At 51.6% G+C, this 16,245-nt stretch overlaps 1 protein-coding gene and 1 non-coding gene across 3 annotated transcripts; both read right to left on the reverse strand.

The window, feature by feature from the left end:
- Positions 1-3,966: 3,966 nt before the first annotated feature.
- LOC146398875 (small nucleolar RNA SNORA17) lies at positions 3,967-4,072 on the reverse strand. Its single transcript, XR_014818769.1, has one exon. It is a non-coding gene; the product is annotated as a small nucleolar RNA SNORA17 (small nucleolar RNA).
- A 3,850-nt stretch (positions 4,073-7,922) lies between these two features.
- On the reverse strand, positions 7,923-16,020 carry RABIF (RAB interacting factor). Of its 2 annotated transcripts, XR_014817572.1 has the most exons (3): positions 15,867-16,020; positions 9,456-10,330; positions 7,923-8,314 (listed from the first exon to the last, which is right to left on the reverse strand). XR_014817572.1 is itself a non-coding variant. In XM_005668014.4 (2 exons), the coding sequence occupies exons 1-2, from the start codon at positions 15,990-15,992 to the stop codon at positions 10,085-10,087; spliced, it is 372 nt and encodes a 123-aa protein (XP_005668071.1). In that variant the 5' UTR covers positions 15,993-16,020; the 3' UTR covers positions 7,923-10,084. The 2 variants fall into 2 exon arrangements, 1 of the variants encoding a protein (XP_005668071.1); XM_005668014.4 differs by having other exon boundaries at positions 7,923-10,330.
- Positions 16,021-16,245: the final 225 nt, after the last annotated feature.

Genomic DNA, 16,245 nt, shown 5'->3' on the forward strand with positions numbered 1-16,245 from the left:
TCAGCTCCAGGTGCCCCTACCTCAGGCTCCAGAGCCAGGTCCCCTGTGCCCACTGTGCTCTGGGCAGCCCCTGGGCACCCTGAGCTCACTGGCTATAGGAGCGGCTGAGCTGCACCCCCATGCCATTCACAGGCTGAAGTCTTTCCCCCCAGGTCCTCAGAATGTGACCATGTTCGAAGATGGGACCATTATTTATTTATTTATTTATTTATTTATTTATTGTCTTTTCTAGGGCTGCTCCCGCAGCATATGGAGGTTCCCAGGCTAGGGGTCTCATCGGAGCTGCAGCTGCTGGCCTACACCAGAGCCACAGCAACGTGGGATCCAAGCCGTGTCTGCGACCTACACCACAGCTTACGGCAATGCCGGATCCTTAACCCCCTGAGCAAGGCCAGGGATTGAACCCGCAACCTCATGGTTCCTAGTCAGATTCGTTAACCACTGAGCCACGATGGGAACTCCAAAGATGGGGCCTTTAAAAGGGTGATGGTGATAAATAAGGTCCTGTGGGGGAGTCCTAGACGACACGTGTCCTTCTTAGAAGAGAAAGGGCACAGGTACGGAGGGAAGACACCGGGAGAGGATGGCCGTCCATGAAGCAAGGATAAAGGCCTGGGAGGAAACCAACACTGCTGATGCTCTGATCGTGAGGTCCAGCTCCCAGAACTGCAGGAAAATTAGCTTCTGTGGTTTAAGGCTCCCAGCCTGTGGGCCACTGTTATGGCAGCCTGAGAAAATAATGCCGTTTAGAGCTGACTTCGTCGCCAGTTCCAGGTGGGATCACGTGGGATGAGGGAGAGCATCACAGGACGCTTGAGGCAGACTCCACCGTCATCGTCGACCTGGCTCCATGTGCAATGCCATCCGGCCACTAAGTGCCCCGACCCAGCCGCTCCCTTTTTGCATTGCACGGCCCTGGCCCAAGCGCACTCGCTCTATCCCTCTCCACCACTGCGCTTGGAAATCTACCCACCCCAAAGCTACCCCTCTTGCAAATGCCAAGCCATCCTTTAGGGCAAGGTTCTTCCCTCTCAGCACAACTGAAATCTTTGCTGTGGGGGCGTGTCCTGAGCAGCACCCTGGTCTCTACCAGCCACCTGCCACCTCCAGTGTGACTGCCCCAAAGGTCTCGCGACTCTACCACAGGTGAGAGCCACTGCTTTGAGGACAGGTCCTCCTCGGGTACAGGAGCCCCGAGGGTTCCTGACGCATCTAGAATAATCCTTGGCATGTTGTAGATGCTCAATAAATACTTGAAGGAGTTCCCGTCATGGCGCAGTGGTTAACGAATCCGACTAGGAACCATGAGATTTCGGGTTCAATCCCTGGCCTTGCTCAGTGGGTTAAGGATCCGGTATTGCCATGAGCTGTGGTGTAGGTCGCAGATGCGGCTCGGATCCTGCATTGCTGTGGCTCTGGTATAGGCTGGTGGCTACAGCCCCGATGAGACCCCTAGCCTGGGACCCTCCATATGCTGTGGGAGTGGCCCCAGAAAAAGCAAAAAAGACTAAAAAAAACCCAACAAAACCCACAACCCCCCCCCCCACACACAAAAAAACTAGAAAAAGAAATGCAAGACCAAGGTCATTCAGCTCTGAATGCTTTTTTCTAGCTCCCTCTTCCTCCACATTGAGTTTCAGCTACACACGCATCAAAAGTCACCTGAGTGTAAACGTGCCCGCATTTTCCATGTCTTTTCCTATACCAGTCTCTGCCTCAAACCCCCTTCTGCCTCCAGTAGCCAGCTTCCAGAAGCACCCCCTTGGCTGGGTTGGGGCTCCCTGTGTCCTCTGGACACACTCTGCACGTTTCTCATCCTAATTCATCAGAGATTTAAGGAAAAGGGAAGGAAGACGGAGCCAGAAGGGAGGTTCCTTGCTGTAGGTGGAGGATCAGGCACTGACTCATGTCGCAGCTCTCCAGGGGGTGGGGACCAAGCCCTGGGGAGCCCTGCAATAGGAGAGACGGGAGAGCAAGAAGAATGTTCAAAAGCTTCACAAAGGAACAGTCAGACTCAGGATCCTGTCTGTCACCTTATACATGCAGAAACCTGTCCTCAGACACCCAACAGAAGAGGAGTGTATCCTGGGGAGCACTCATCTACAGGCTCTGGTCTCACTGTGGTTCAGCAGGTTAAGAACCCGACTAGTATCCACAAAGACGTGGGTTCCATCCCTGGCCTCACACAGTGGGTTAAGGTCCGGAGTTGCTGTGAACTGCGGTATGGGTCACAGATGCAGCTTGGATCTGGAGTTGCTGTGGCTGTGGTGTAGGCTGGCAGATGCAGCTCTGATTAGACCCCTGGCCTAGGAACCTCCATATGCCACAGGTTAGGCCCTAAACAGAAAAATAAACAAACAAACAAACAAACAAATAAATAAATAAATAAATAAATAGGAGCTCCCTTCCTGGCTCAGCAGTTAATGAACTTGACTAGGCTCTGTGAGGATGTGGGTTCGATCCCTGGCCTCGCTCAGTGGGTTAAGGATCTGGCGTTGCCATGAGCTGTGGCGTAGGTCACAAACTTGGCTCCAATCACGTGTTGCTGTGGCTGTGGTGTAGGCCAGCAGCTACAGTTCTGATTTGACTCCTAGACTGGAAACTTCCACATGCCTCACCTGCAGCTCTTAAAAAAAAAATTAAAAAAAAAAAAAAAAAAAAAAAAAAAAGGCAGGCTCTGGTGTCAGCCACCCCGGACATAGCTCAGGCGAGGAACCAGCTCAAAACCAGGTACCATGGCAGTCTCAGCCTTCCGCCCCAACTGTACCTTCTGGAATTTTTTGTTCAGCCTGTCACATAGGCCAGATGCCCCAGGCCTTCAGCTGTGCCAATTCCTTCGTGTCTTCTGTCTGGGTCGCCAGCTGGATAAGCCCCTACTCTGCACGGAGCCAACTTTCAACAGGGCTCCTGGCTACTGGATTAGGTAACAAGGGACAGTGGTGGCACCTGCGGAAGTCACCTGGGTTCAGGCCTTGGCTGTGGCCAGGGCCGCAGTCCCATGGCTCTAGCCAGGATAGTGCTTCCTTTATGCCCTGGCACTAAGGGGAGCCCTCCATGCTGCTCCAAAGGTCCCTAGGTTCGGACCACAACTTTAAGGCAATACTTACACTTTCCATCCCCACGGCACCAAGGAAAGGAATCTCCCTGGGGACCAAAGGGCTTGGCGCTATCTGGAGCTTGGAGGTGGGGGTCCAGCCCAGCTTTAACAAAGATCCTCCCTGCTTAGTTCAAAGACACAAAAAGAATGGGAGGTGGGAAAAGAGCACATGATGGACATCTAGTCCATTTTGGGGCTACGAGGGAGAAACGGCAGCAGCGACTTTGTCCAAGTGGTCCAGCTTGCTCTGCCCACCTGTAAGTGATGTGCCATCTGCTTCCTAACTGTGGGGAGCAAGGCTCATAGGCACTTTATGAATTATTTCAGGGGTTCAGGGGTTCGCAGCTAAAGGCTGGGACTTTGGGACCCTGTGCCTTAATAAGCATCAGGTGGAGCCTATAAGCAGCTGGCCCCTTGCCTTCTACTGCCCTCTGCTGCCGAGAGTGGGGAGCACAGGGGCTGACTCCTTCCAGCCTTGAGGCTGAGACAGACTTGGGTCCAGGGCTTTGTTTGGCTACACCTGTAGCCCCTCAGCTTCCTTGAGGTGTCTCCTGCCTGAACACCTGTGCAGGTGTCTGTTCTCCCAGAACTTCTGGGCTGGTCCTCCACCGGACACCCCTGGGGGCGGAGGCTGCCCTGCCGATCTCGGAAGGAAGGAGATGCCCCAGCCTGCTGCCAGGGCAGGCCCCCATGTCATTGGCACACAGCAGCACTTGCCAAATCAACTGTATTTGCAGGGCATAGGGAAGAGTGGAACGACAGAGGCAAAGCCAGGGAGAGGCAGGCGACAGCACCCCGGGCCTTGCTCTTGTTCTCACCATCTCGGGACACCTTGCCTCTTCTTTGTGGTCCTTCACCAGAGGGGCCGGGTCCTCAGGCCACAGGGAGCTTATGCCCACACACCAGGGCACAGTGCCCACATGGCCAGTGTCACCTTCTGTACCTGGTGCCATCTTGTGAGAACTGTGGACAGAGCAATGTGCTGGTCACCACTGGGAAAGAGAAATCCAGAATGTGGGACATTCAAGATGCTGAGATGAGTCCCTTTGCAGTCACCATTGAGAAAAGAGGTGACTGCTTTACATTAAAAGACTTAAGAGGCAAACAATACAACGCCTGGTCCTGGGTTGTGTCATGACTGAAAAACTGTAACATCAAATGCTTTCACTGACATGTGGAATCTGAAAAAAGGACACACTGAACTTCTTTGGAGAACAGATACTGACTCACAGACTTTGAAAAATTTATGGTTTCCAAAGGAGACAGTTTGGGGGGTAGGGGGATGCGCTGGCGGTGTGGGATGGAAATGCTATAAAATTGGATTGTGATGATCATTGTACAAATATAAATGTAATAAATTCATTGAGTAATAAAAAATGACTGAAAAACTGACGAAAGAAACTTTATGGCAGCTGGGAAAGTTTGAATACCGATTAGGTATTATTTGGGGGACGCATTATTAGTCTTATTAGTCACAAAGACAGATTTGTGTGTTCCATGATAGGTAAAAGTGAGTTTGAATGAGTCAGTGCAGCAAAACAAACAGTGGACTTAGATGCTGAATCCAGCTAGTGGGTATGCAGGTGTTAACTGCACCAGTCTCACCACTTTCCTACAGTTTGGAAAATTATTATTTTAAAAATATAAAACCTTGGAGTTCCTGTCGTGGCGCACTGGTTAACGAATCCGACTAGGAACCATCAGGTTGCAGGTTCGATCCCCGGCCTTGCTCAGTGGGTTAGGGATCCGGCATTGCTGTGAGCTGTGGTGTAGATCACAGACGTGGCTCGGATCCCGCATTGCTGTGGCTGTGGTGTATGCCTGCGGCTACAGCTCTGATTGGACCCCTAGCCTGGGAACCTCCATATGTCGCGGGAGCGGCCCTAGAAAAGGCAAAAAGACACACACACAAAAATTATATATATACATATATATATAAAACCTCGCAACAATCTTGAATTGGATTTCAACTTAACCCCCCCCCCCCACCTTTTTGGTCTTTTTTAGGGCTGCACCTGTAGCGTATGGAAGTTCCCAGGTTACGGGTGGAATCAGAGATGCAGCCACCAGCCTACATCACAGCCACCAGCCTATATCACAGCCACAGCAATGCCAGATCCAAGGTCTTTTGTTTTACTGGTTTTATTATTTTGTCTCAGATACTAGGTTACATTTTATTGTATTCAGGATACTGTATTAGCAAAACTCTTTGTAGAAACAATTTTTTTTATGGCCCTACCACCCATGGCATATAGAAGTTCCTGGGAAGTTCCCAGGCCAGGGATTAAATCAGAGCTGCAAGATCCGTTAACCCACGGCACCAGGATCGAACCTAAACATCCACAGCAACCCGAATCGCTGCAGTGAGAGTCTTAACCCACTGTGCTACAGCGGGAACTCCTATAGCAGTAATTTGAAGTTCAGGATGGTGATATTTTCCTCTAGAGAGGAACCACCACTTTGGGATGGCTTTTTTTTTTTTTTTTAATAGCCACACCTGCGGCATATGGAAGTTCCCAGAATAGGGGTCGAATCAGAGCTGCAGCTGCCGGCCTACACCACAGCCACAGGAACACAGGATCCAAGGCACATCTGAAACCTACACCACAGCTCACGGCAACACCAAATACTTAACCCACTGAGGGAGGCCAGGGATTGAACCTGAAACTTCATGAATACTAGTTGGGTTCTTAACCCTCTGAGCCACAACGAAAGTCCTGGGATCACCTTAATCCGGTGTAAAGGACTGAGATTTTGGAGCTGAGCTGCAATCCCTGGAGCCTTTCTCCTTCTGACTCTGCCTCACTTTGCTCCTGGTGCAAAGGACCGAGGGCCTCAACCCATAGAGAGAGTCACCAGGTCACACCCTTTGACAGGCCCTGCCTCCTACTTCTGCAAGGCCATCCAAATTACCCATTAGCGTCTAGGCTGGGAGATGCCCCTGGGGGCACTGCCCACAACATTCCATCTTCTCTGGTTCTGGTCCAGTAATTCCTCAAACTCATGTCAGCTCTCTGAGGCCTCTGGACTTTGAAGATATTCTGTCCAGGGAGTTCCCGTCCTGGCAGAGTGGAAAGGAATTTGACTAGTATCCATGAGGATGCAGGTTCGATCCCTGGCCCAGTCAGTGGGTTAAAGATCCAGCATTGCTGTGAGCTGTGGTGTAGGTCACAGATGTGGCTCGGATCTGATGTTGCTTTGGCTGTGGTGTTGGCTGGCAGCTGTAGCTCTGATTCGACCCCTAGCTTGGGAACCTCCACATGCCATGTGTGTGGCCCTAAAAAGCCAAAAAAAAAAAAAAAAGGTATTTTGTTCAGCCTCAGTGGGATGGTCAGTCCAGGAGCAGGCCTCATGGTTTTATGCCATGGCTACTTGAGCGGCCTCGCACTGCATGGTGACAGTGTGTAAAATGTCAGTACACCGTTTCTAGCTTCTCTTCTGTGTCAGAACAAGATGGCCCTGGAAAAATCAACTGCTCTCCCTGCAGGAGCTGCAGGCCTCCATTCTCACGGCCATGAGCAGTTACTCTGCCCACAGTGAAGTTACCTGACCCACAGGGCTTTCTCCAGAGCCTCTTGTGTGGGGTGTGGAGGGGGGACATGTCACAGCAGACAATGAAGTGCTGACTACTTAGCTGACAGACCCCAAGGTGCATCCTAAGGTGCAGGTTTCAGTCCTCCTCTGCTGTTTAAAATGACATTTTTTATTTTATCTTGCTTTTTAGGGCCACATCTGCAGCAGATGGAAGTTCCCAGGCTAGGGGTTGATTCGGAGCAGCAGCTGCCAGCCTACACCACAGCCACAGCAACTCAGGATCCCAGCCGCGTCTGTGACCTACACCACAGCTCAAGGCAATGCTGGGTCCTTAACCCACAGAATGAGGCCAGGGATTGAACCCGTGTCCTCATGGATCCTAGTCAGATTCGTTAACCACTGAGCCATGAAGGGAATTCCCTCAAGTTATGTATTCTTCCCAAAGACATGCAATAATTTAATTTCCACTGTTTAAATGCCTTTACTTCTTCCAAATCAGGCTGAAAAGGTAGAACAACCCGATAGTTTTGGCTACTGGAGCAACAAGGTTTGGCAAGGCTCAAAAAAGAAATCCAAATGACCAGTGAGTATATGAAAATTTCATCAGAAATCCGATAAATGTAAATGAGAACAAGGAGACACTCTTTTTTCCCCCTAAGTGACAGCATATTCCCTGAACAGTAATAACTACCCAGTGTGCGGAGCTGTGGGGGAGGAGGGGAACCAGCACAGCTGCTCACGTCCACACAGCAGAGCCCTGAGGATGCACACGCCCTGCAAGTCCACTTCTAGGGATGTAGCCGAGGAACAGTAATGGGTGGGGGAGGACAAATTTAACTCCATGGTTGCACAGTACAGCACATGGCTTATGAGAAACTGGGGACAATCTAGTAACGGACTGTATAAATAAACGGATGCACAGAAATACAGTGGCACCTAACAACAATGGTGTAAGGATGGGAAAGTTGGTATTTCGTTAAATGGAAAAAGCAAGTTATAAAAGAGTGACCTCGGAGTTCCCGTCGTGGCGCAGTGGTTAACGAATCTGACTAGAAACCATGAGGTTGTGGGTTTGATCCCTGGCCTTGCTCAGTGGGTTAAGGATCTGGCGTTGCCGTGAGCTGTGGTGTAGGTTGCAGATGTGGCTCGGATCCTGAGTTGCTGTGGCTCTGGCGGAGGCCAGCAGTTACAGCTCTGATGAGACCCCTAGCCTGGGAACCTCCATATGCCACGGGAGCGGCCCTAGAAAAGGCAAAAAAATAAATAAATAAAAAAAAGAGTGACCTCATACTTGTTTTTAAAAATCCTACATGTTTATTTACACAACACATAGAAAAACATGGAGCAGAACATAAACCACATTACCATCAGCAATCCCAACGGTGGTGGGAACATGAATGATTAAAAACATTTTTATACCCATGTTTGTAGCTATCTGCAATGAGTGTACTATTTCTAAGATTAAAAAAGGAAAGAAAAGGAATGGAGTTCCCATCATGGCTCAGTGGTTAACGTATCCTACCAGGAACCATGAGGTTTCGGGTTTGATCCCTGGCCTCGCTCAGTGGGTTAAGGATCCGGCATTGCCATGAACTGTGGTGTAGGTTGCAGACGTGGCTTGGACCCTGTGTTGCTGTGGCTGTGGTGTAGGCCGGTGGCTACAGCTCCGATGAGAACCCTAGCCTGGGAACCTCCATATACCACAGGTGCAGCTCTAGAAAAGAAAAAAAAAAAAAAATTATAAAAAAAAAGGAAAGAAAAGGAAAAGGTGAATTGGGTTTGGCTCGTGATATGAGAGCCACAAGCACCCGGAAGCATCTGCTTGGTTTTGCTCCTTCTGACCCGAGTGGATCTTCTTAGGTTTCCTGCAAACGTCAAAATCATGGACTTCTGACCGTGTCTGGAAAGAGTCCCCTCCTTTTCTAGCAGAACTCATGTGGCTACGGGCAGGGAAGGAACCACCTTTCCTGGAGAGGAGATTAATTGCAAAACCGTGCCGAGGCCCACACTGAAGTTGGGGAGCACTTCAAGTAAGTTCTGAGGAAGAAGGAGGGAGGGAACACGCAGAAAACACGAATCGCGCCAGCAGGTTTGCGAGGTCTCTATTTAGTCCTCATTTCCGTCCTGGGTCTCCTGCGAGTCAGAGGTGGGGACTGGGGGGCAGGGGCAAAACCTGGCTGTAGGGATTCCCTTTGAGACGGTGGGCCGCTTCAGCCGAGAACTGATGAACTGAGTAGCACACCGAACATCACACTTAAGGCAAGCGCACGGCTATAGACAGTGGCATCTGGATGGCACATCTGGATTCTGGGTTGGTCTAGAGATTCCCCCTAAAGCAGTTTGGGCGAGGGCCACGTCCGGGAGGTGCAGGAACGATGCACCATCTGTTAAGGACATCTTTCCCAGGAGCAAAGCAAGAGTGACGTGTCCAGATAAGACAGGCCTATAAACTCGTGTGTAATGTGGCAAAGGCCTATCCCCTTGTATTCCACACTCTGATCCCAGTGATCCCGGGAAAACATCCAGGGCTGAGTTGTCCTTGGGTTGGCCGATGGATGGCATTGAAACTCAGATTTTCAATTTACTGGCTATAGGAGTGAGGACCTAACATAAAGAGAAGCCACATTGGAGTTCCCATCGTGGTACAGTGGAAACAAATGTGACTAGTCTCCATGAGGATGTGGTTCGATCCCTGATCTCCCTCAGTGGGTCGGGGATCCGGCATTGCCGTGAGCTGTGCTGTAGGTTGCAGACACGGCTCGGATCCTGAGTTGCTATGGCTGTGGTGTAGGCCGGCAACTGTAACTCCTATTTAACCCCTAGCCTGGGAACAACTTCCTTCCTTATGCTGTGCAGGTGCAGCTTTCAGAAGCCAAAAAAAAGAGAAGCCACATCAACATCTGAAGGAAAGAGGGACCACAGCCCACCTGGTGATAAAAAGTCCGTGTCAGCCTAGCACAGAGGCCCTTGAACGTGGTATTGGAGGTGTGTCCAAAGGACGTTGCCTTAGTGGTTTCAATCCCATGGTTTGTCAATGCTTTACTTTTAGAAATAAATTACTGGAGATAAAGGTAGTCACACAGCAAAGATGCTCTCAGATGCCTGTGTGCTTTCTTGAACAGGAGAGAAAGGTGTGTTTCAAGCATCAGCCCACAAGCACCCCTTGCCGCGTGTGGTGGCTAAGAGGCTGAAGGCTGCTCTCTGAGGGCAGGAACAGGAGCCCTGGGTATGGCGTGGGGGAGGAAGGCTTGTGGAAGTCCCCCGTGTCCTAACCCGGGTGTGTGTGTATGGGGGAGGGCAGGAGATTAGTGAACTGACACAGGCACGCACTCCGACGGCTGTTGTCAGCCCAGAGAAGGCGCGGTGACATGGCGACAGAGTCACACCGTGGGGGAGGGCCAGGCCCGGGGGAGCAGCCTTTATGGTGGGGCGGGGCCGAGGCCCTCCCCTCCGTTACTCATGGGAAACCCGCTCCAAGGCCACGTAGAAACTGTTCTTGTCATCTAGGCAGTGCCAGCCGATGGGTCCGACCTCACAGTCTGCGCACACCAGAAACTTGACATTGCCCACGTCCTTGGTGAAGCCCACGTTCTCGAAGATGAACATGTCATCCACCAGCCAGTGCTCCTGCAACAGGTCACCCTCGGGACTGCCGCCATCCGCCGGCGCTGGCTTCTTCTTCATGGACGGAAGGAAAAGCTGCCGTGGAGAGAAGACAGCACAGCTGAGCCGGTGTGGCGCCTGCACACTCCCAGCTCAGGAGCCGGGGCAGCTTGGCTGCTCGCTGGGCCCACAGGCCCACCTGCTCCTCGCCAGCCTTCTGCAAGGGGGCACATCCGCTCTGTCCTCAGATCCTCAAGGCCAGCCTCTCCCGTGGAGCCTCTCAGGACACCTGCCCGGACCGGAAGGTCTGCACCAGCTCCCACACGGCCCCCTGGGTCTTTCTGGGTTAAGTGCCAAGGGGTAACTGGCAGCACTGGGCGAGCTGACCCGTTCTGGCAGGTGGATCCTGCACGGGACTGAGCCTTCACCACAAGCAAGATAACGAGCACACTCCTCGCCCTACCAGGAGGGAGCCCTGACCCAGAACGTTTCCACTTGGCTGTGTCACCTGAGACTTTATCTGAGGATGTCACAGAGTATGACAGTTCCTCCTCCTGCTATACTGTCATTCCAGCCACTCTTTCTGCCTCTCATCTGACAGCTAAGTGACTCTTTCTTTTTTTTTTTTTTTTTTTTGTCTTTTTGTCCTTATAGGGCCCCACCTGGGGCATATGGAGGTTCCCAGGCTCAGGGTCCAATCAGAGCTGTAGCCACCGGCCTACACCACAGCTACAGCCAACACAGCATCTGAGCCATGTCTGCGACCTACACCACAGCTCACGGCAATGCCGGATCCTTAACCCACTCCCACCTGGGGCATATGGAGGTTCCCAGGCTCAGGGTCCAATCAGAGCTGTAACCACCGGCCTACACCACAGCTACAGCCAACACAGCATCTGAGCCATGTCTGCGACCTACACCACAGCTCACGGCAATGCCGGATCCTTAACCCACTAAGTGAGGCCAGAGATCGAACCCGCAATCTCATGGTTCCTAGTCAGATTCGTTTCTGCTGCGCCACGACGGGAACTCCCCTAAGTGACTCTCTGATGCTATTTTACCCTGAGTGAAAACGGGAGCAGGCAGAGGCTGAGAGCAGGGCAAGCTTCAGGAGCCAGGCAACCTGAATTGTAGTCCTACAAGCAATAGTCTGTGGGCCTAAACTTGCTGAGACATATTTCTGGCCCATCCTCCACAGTCTAGGTATGAAATCACATCTTAACTAAATGCAAGAGGAGAGAAATGTAAGGGGAGAAAATCAAAGGCGACTTGAGGTCTGGTCCTCAGGAAATGTCCACCAGAGGAGCACTGACCCCCACACTGTCCCCACTCCCGGTGCAAATGCCAGCTGTGCCATCTCCTGGTAGGCTATTGACTAAAGGGCAATGGTGCTACTAACCGTTCACTGTAGGGGTTCCCACTACTCAGTCCCCATCTGCACTGAAATCCTGCAAGTCAGGCCCACATATGTGCATGAGTCCACCTGCGCCTGCATCTCAAGCTGAGGGCGAGTGCCAGGGTCAGGTTCCAGGATGGAACACTGGGACACAATGAGGCTTTCTGAGCAGACTATTGAGGAGAAATCAATAAATTAATGTTGGGAGTTCCTGTCGTGGCTCAGCAGAAATGAATCTGACTAGTATCCAAGATGACGCAGGTTTAATACCTGGCCTTGCTCTTTGAGTTAAGCATCTAGCGTTGCCATGAGCTATGGTGCAGGTCGCAGACCTGTTTCCGATCTGGCGTTGCTGTGGCTGTGGTATAGGCTGTGGTATAGCTCCAATTTGACCCTTAGCCTAGGAACCTCCATATGCTTCGGGTGCGGCCCTAAAAAGACCAAAAAAAAAAAAAAAAAGTATTTGGTGGCATTCCCATCGTGGCTCAGTGGTAACAGATCTGACTAGTATCCATGAGGGCTGCTGTGGTGCAATGGCATCACCGGCATCTTGGGAGTGCTGGAAAGCTGGTTCAATCCCTGGCCTTGCTCAGTGCGTTAAGGATTCGGTGTTGCTGTGAGCTATGGCGTAGGTCGCAGGCATGGCTCCGATCCTGTGTTGCTGTGGCTGTGGTGTAGGCTGGCAGCTGTAGCTCTGGATTCAACCCCTAGCCTGGGAACCTCCATATGCCACGGGTGCAGCCCTAAAAGACAAAAAAAAAAAAAAAAAAAAAAAAAAAAATTATAACACAGAGTACATTTCTGTTAACCTTTTTCATATTTTCCTCCTTTAGTGAGTGGTTGTTTTAAAACATGTCCACAAACTCTTTTTTTCTCTTTTCTTTCTTGGCTGCCTCACGGCATATGGAGTTCTCTGGGGCCAGGTATCAGATCCTAGCCTCAGTTGTGACCTAAGCTGCACCTGTGGCAATGCTGGATCCTTAGCCCACTGTGCCAGGCCGGGGGTAGAAGCTGCGTCCCAGCACTCCCAAATGCTGCTGATCCCATTGTGCCACAGCAGGAGCTCCTCCACAGGTTCTTTGCCAATCCTTCCACCCACATGTGAACGCAGAGTCTGTGCCTCTCCTCTTGAGGCTGATCAGGCTGAGTGCAAGTGACAGACTAGGTCAGAGAAGGCCAGGCCACTTTTGTGGGCCTCTCTCGGAACAGTTGCTCTGGCAGCCTCAGCTACTAAGAACCCTTGGGGGAGAGACCATGAGGAGTGACCCATCAAAGCCTGCTCCAGTCCACAGGCACACATGCTGGTGGAAAAGCTTTTGAGATGACCTCTGACTGCTGTCAGATGAAAGACCTAAATGAGAACTGCCTAGGCTGAGTCCTGTCAACCCCCAAGTCTGTGAGTAAAAGAAATACCTGTTAATTTTTTTTTTTTTTTTTTTTTTTGCTTTTTAGGGCTGCACCTGAGGCACCTGGAGGTTTCCAGGCTAGGGGTCTAATCGGAGCTGAAGCTGCTAGCCTATACCATAGCCATAGCAATGCAGGATCCGAGTCGTGTCTGCGACCTATACCACAGCTTACGGCACAGCTTACCCACAGAGCAAGGCCAGGGATAGAATCCGAATCCTCATGGATCCTAGTTGGGTTTGTTAACTGCTGAGCCATGAAGGGAACTCCTACTTGTTAATATTTCAAGTGTCTGTTTTGGGGTCATTTTGTTATGCAGCAACAGAGAGCCAAAAGAATACTGCCAAACTGCTGAAAACAGCTGAAAAGAAGGTCCCCCCCTATTTTTTTTTTAAAAACAGCCACACCTGGAGCATACGGAAGTTCCTGCGGGTCAAATCGCAGCTGCAGCTGGGGCCTACAGCAACTCAGGATCTGAGCTGTGACCTATGCTGCAGCTTATGGCAATGCCTGGATCCTTAACCCACTGAGGCCAGGGATCAAACATGCAACCTCATGGACACTATGTTGGGTTCTTAACCCACTGAGTCACAGTGGGAACTCCACATGTTCCGTTCTGATCCCTGATTTTTTTTTATTGTGATAAACTATACATAAAACTTACCATTTATATAATTTTATTTAATTTTTTTTTTTTTGTCTTTTGTCTGTTGTTGTTGTTGTTGCTATTTCTTGGGCCGCTCCCGCGGCATATGGAGATTCCCAGGCTAGGGGTTGAATTGGAGCTGTAGCCACCGGCCTACGCCAGAGCCACAGCAACGCGGGATCCGAGCCGCGTCTGCAACCTACACCACAGCTCAGGGCAATGCCGGATCGTTAACCCACTGAGCAAGGGCAGGGACGGAACCCGCAACCTCATGGTTCCTAGTCGGATTCGTTAACCACTGCGCCACGACGGGAACTCCCCATTTATATAATTTTAAAGTGTATGGTTTAATGGCATCAAGTACACATTATTGTGCAACTATCACCACTATCCATCTACCCTTTCACAACCACACTCACCAATACCCCTAACCCTCCAATCCCTAATCTCTGAAAACACTAATCTGTTCTCTCTCTCTTTTTTTTTTTTTTGGCTTTTTAGGGACATGGCTGTGGCATATGGAGGTTCCCAGGCTAGGAGTCTAATCGGAGCTGTAGCCACCAGCCTATGCCACAGCCACAGCAATGCCAGATCCAAGCCGCATCTGCGATCTACACCACGGCTCATGGCAACACCAGATCCTTAACCCACTGATGGAGGCCAGGGATTGAACCTGCAACCTCATGGTTCCTAGATGGATTCTGAGCCACGACGGGAACTCCTCAGCTCTGGATCTTTAACCTGCATCCTCATGGATACTAATTGGGTTTATAACCTGCTGAGCCACAACAGGAACTCCTGTTCTCCATTTCTAAAATTAAAAAAATGCCACATAAATGGAATGATACAGTGTGTAATCTTTTGGGGCCAGCTTTTTTTCACTCAGTACAATTCCTTGGAGAGTCATCAAGATGTAGTATCCATGGTATGGCTGTACTACAATTTCTTTCCTTTTTTTTGTTTTTGGTCTTTTTTTTGCCATTTCTTGGGTCACTCTCGCGGCATATGGAGGTTCCCAGGCTAGGGGTCTAATCCGAGCCGTAGCCGCCGGCCTACTTCACAGCCACAGCAGCGCGGGATCCAAGCCGCGTCTGTGACCTACACCACAGCTCACGGCAACGCCAGATCCTTAACCCACCGAACAAGGCCAGGGATCGAACCCGCAACATGGTTCCCAGTCGGATTCGTTAACCACTGCGCCACGACGGGAACTCCCTTACTACAGTTTCTTAATCATTTACCTGCAGAAGGACATCTGCGCTGTTTCCAGTTTTCAGCTATTACCAATAAAGGTGCCGTGAACATTCGTGCACAGTTTTTTGTGGGACCATGTTTTCATCTCCTTCGGGATAAAGGTTAGAAGTACACTTACTGGGTCCTGTGTTAGGTGCTTATTAATTTGAAAACAAACTCTTGGCTTGCTCTCATGTTCTCAAACACTGCTCTGTCCTACCCGCCCCCCAACTAAAGTTAAAAAAGCAACAATTCCCGCTCTAACATCACCTCCCCTTCCCTACATTCTCGAGCTCTTTTATGATTGTTGCTTTTCTGTGATTGTAATTTTCTCTGCCTCAGACTACAAGTGAGACTGCATGAAGGACAGAGTTCTGGGGTCTGTAACATTTTATATGAGAAACCATTCACAGGACAGACCGCAGGGTAATGAACACGCTGATCTGCTCTGCCTGCACTAACCCTTAGATACGCTAACTGAGGACTGCATTTACTTAAATCCCAGCATCTGTAGTCCTCATGCGCAGTCTCGATGCAGGGGGAGCGGGGCGCTGGGCACAGAACGTGGGACACGCGATCTGTGCAGTGGTGAGAAAGACTTCTAGTGATTCACCCGGTCAGCGGGGGGGGGGGGGGGGGGGCAGCGAGCATTCAGCTGGTTCCGGCCACGCCCGCAGCATGTCCCATGCCCCTGAGTCCTCGAGCCCACTAAGCCGCCCTCAGGGGTCCGCGGCGCCCATTCCCCGCCCTCGGGAGTTCCCGGCGCCCACTCCTGAACCTGAGAACTAACGCTCTGGCTCCGTCGGAAGCCAGCCTGCAGGGCCCCGGCGTCGGGACCCTGCGGTCGGCAGGCGCGGCTCCGGGGCGCGAGTATCTAGCCGTGTGTCCGGATCCGGACCTAGCGAGGACACGGTGTCGCCCGGCCCGCCCCCTCCCCAGCCCCAGCCCCTCACCTGCCGACGGGAGAAGAGCGCCGTGCCTGGCTGTAGCACGCGGGAGCGACAGCGCTGGCAAAGAACCGCCTTCCGGTTCCGGCCCTCGGCGGACACCAGCTCACTCGGCGGCGTTATGGGGTCCATGACCACCACCCCGGCCCTCGGCCGCGACGCGCAGGCGTGGTCTGGGTACAACGCTCCACACCGCGCAGGCGCAATCTCGGCGGCGGCGCGGGTGCAAGCGCCGCTTCCGCGCCCCCGACCCCACTGCGCAGGCGCTGTCGGTCACCTCCGGACCCTGCGGCTGGGTGTGGGCGTGGCTTTGTGACAGGTGCCTCCTGGGAAGTGACAGCCTCTGCACAAGTTCACGTCGGCTCTGGGTTTCCCTTATAGTGAG

Source organism: Sus scrofa, chromosome 10 (assembly GCF_054392235.1).
Source record: "Sus scrofa isolate SSC_HxYL_T2T_F1_AM1 chromosome 10, Sscrofa_HxYL_maternal_Yorkshire_Landrace_v2.0, whole genome shotgun sequence".
In the NCBI taxonomy this organism is placed as follows: domain Eukaryota; kingdom Metazoa; phylum Chordata; class Mammalia; order Artiodactyla; family Suidae; genus Sus; species Sus scrofa.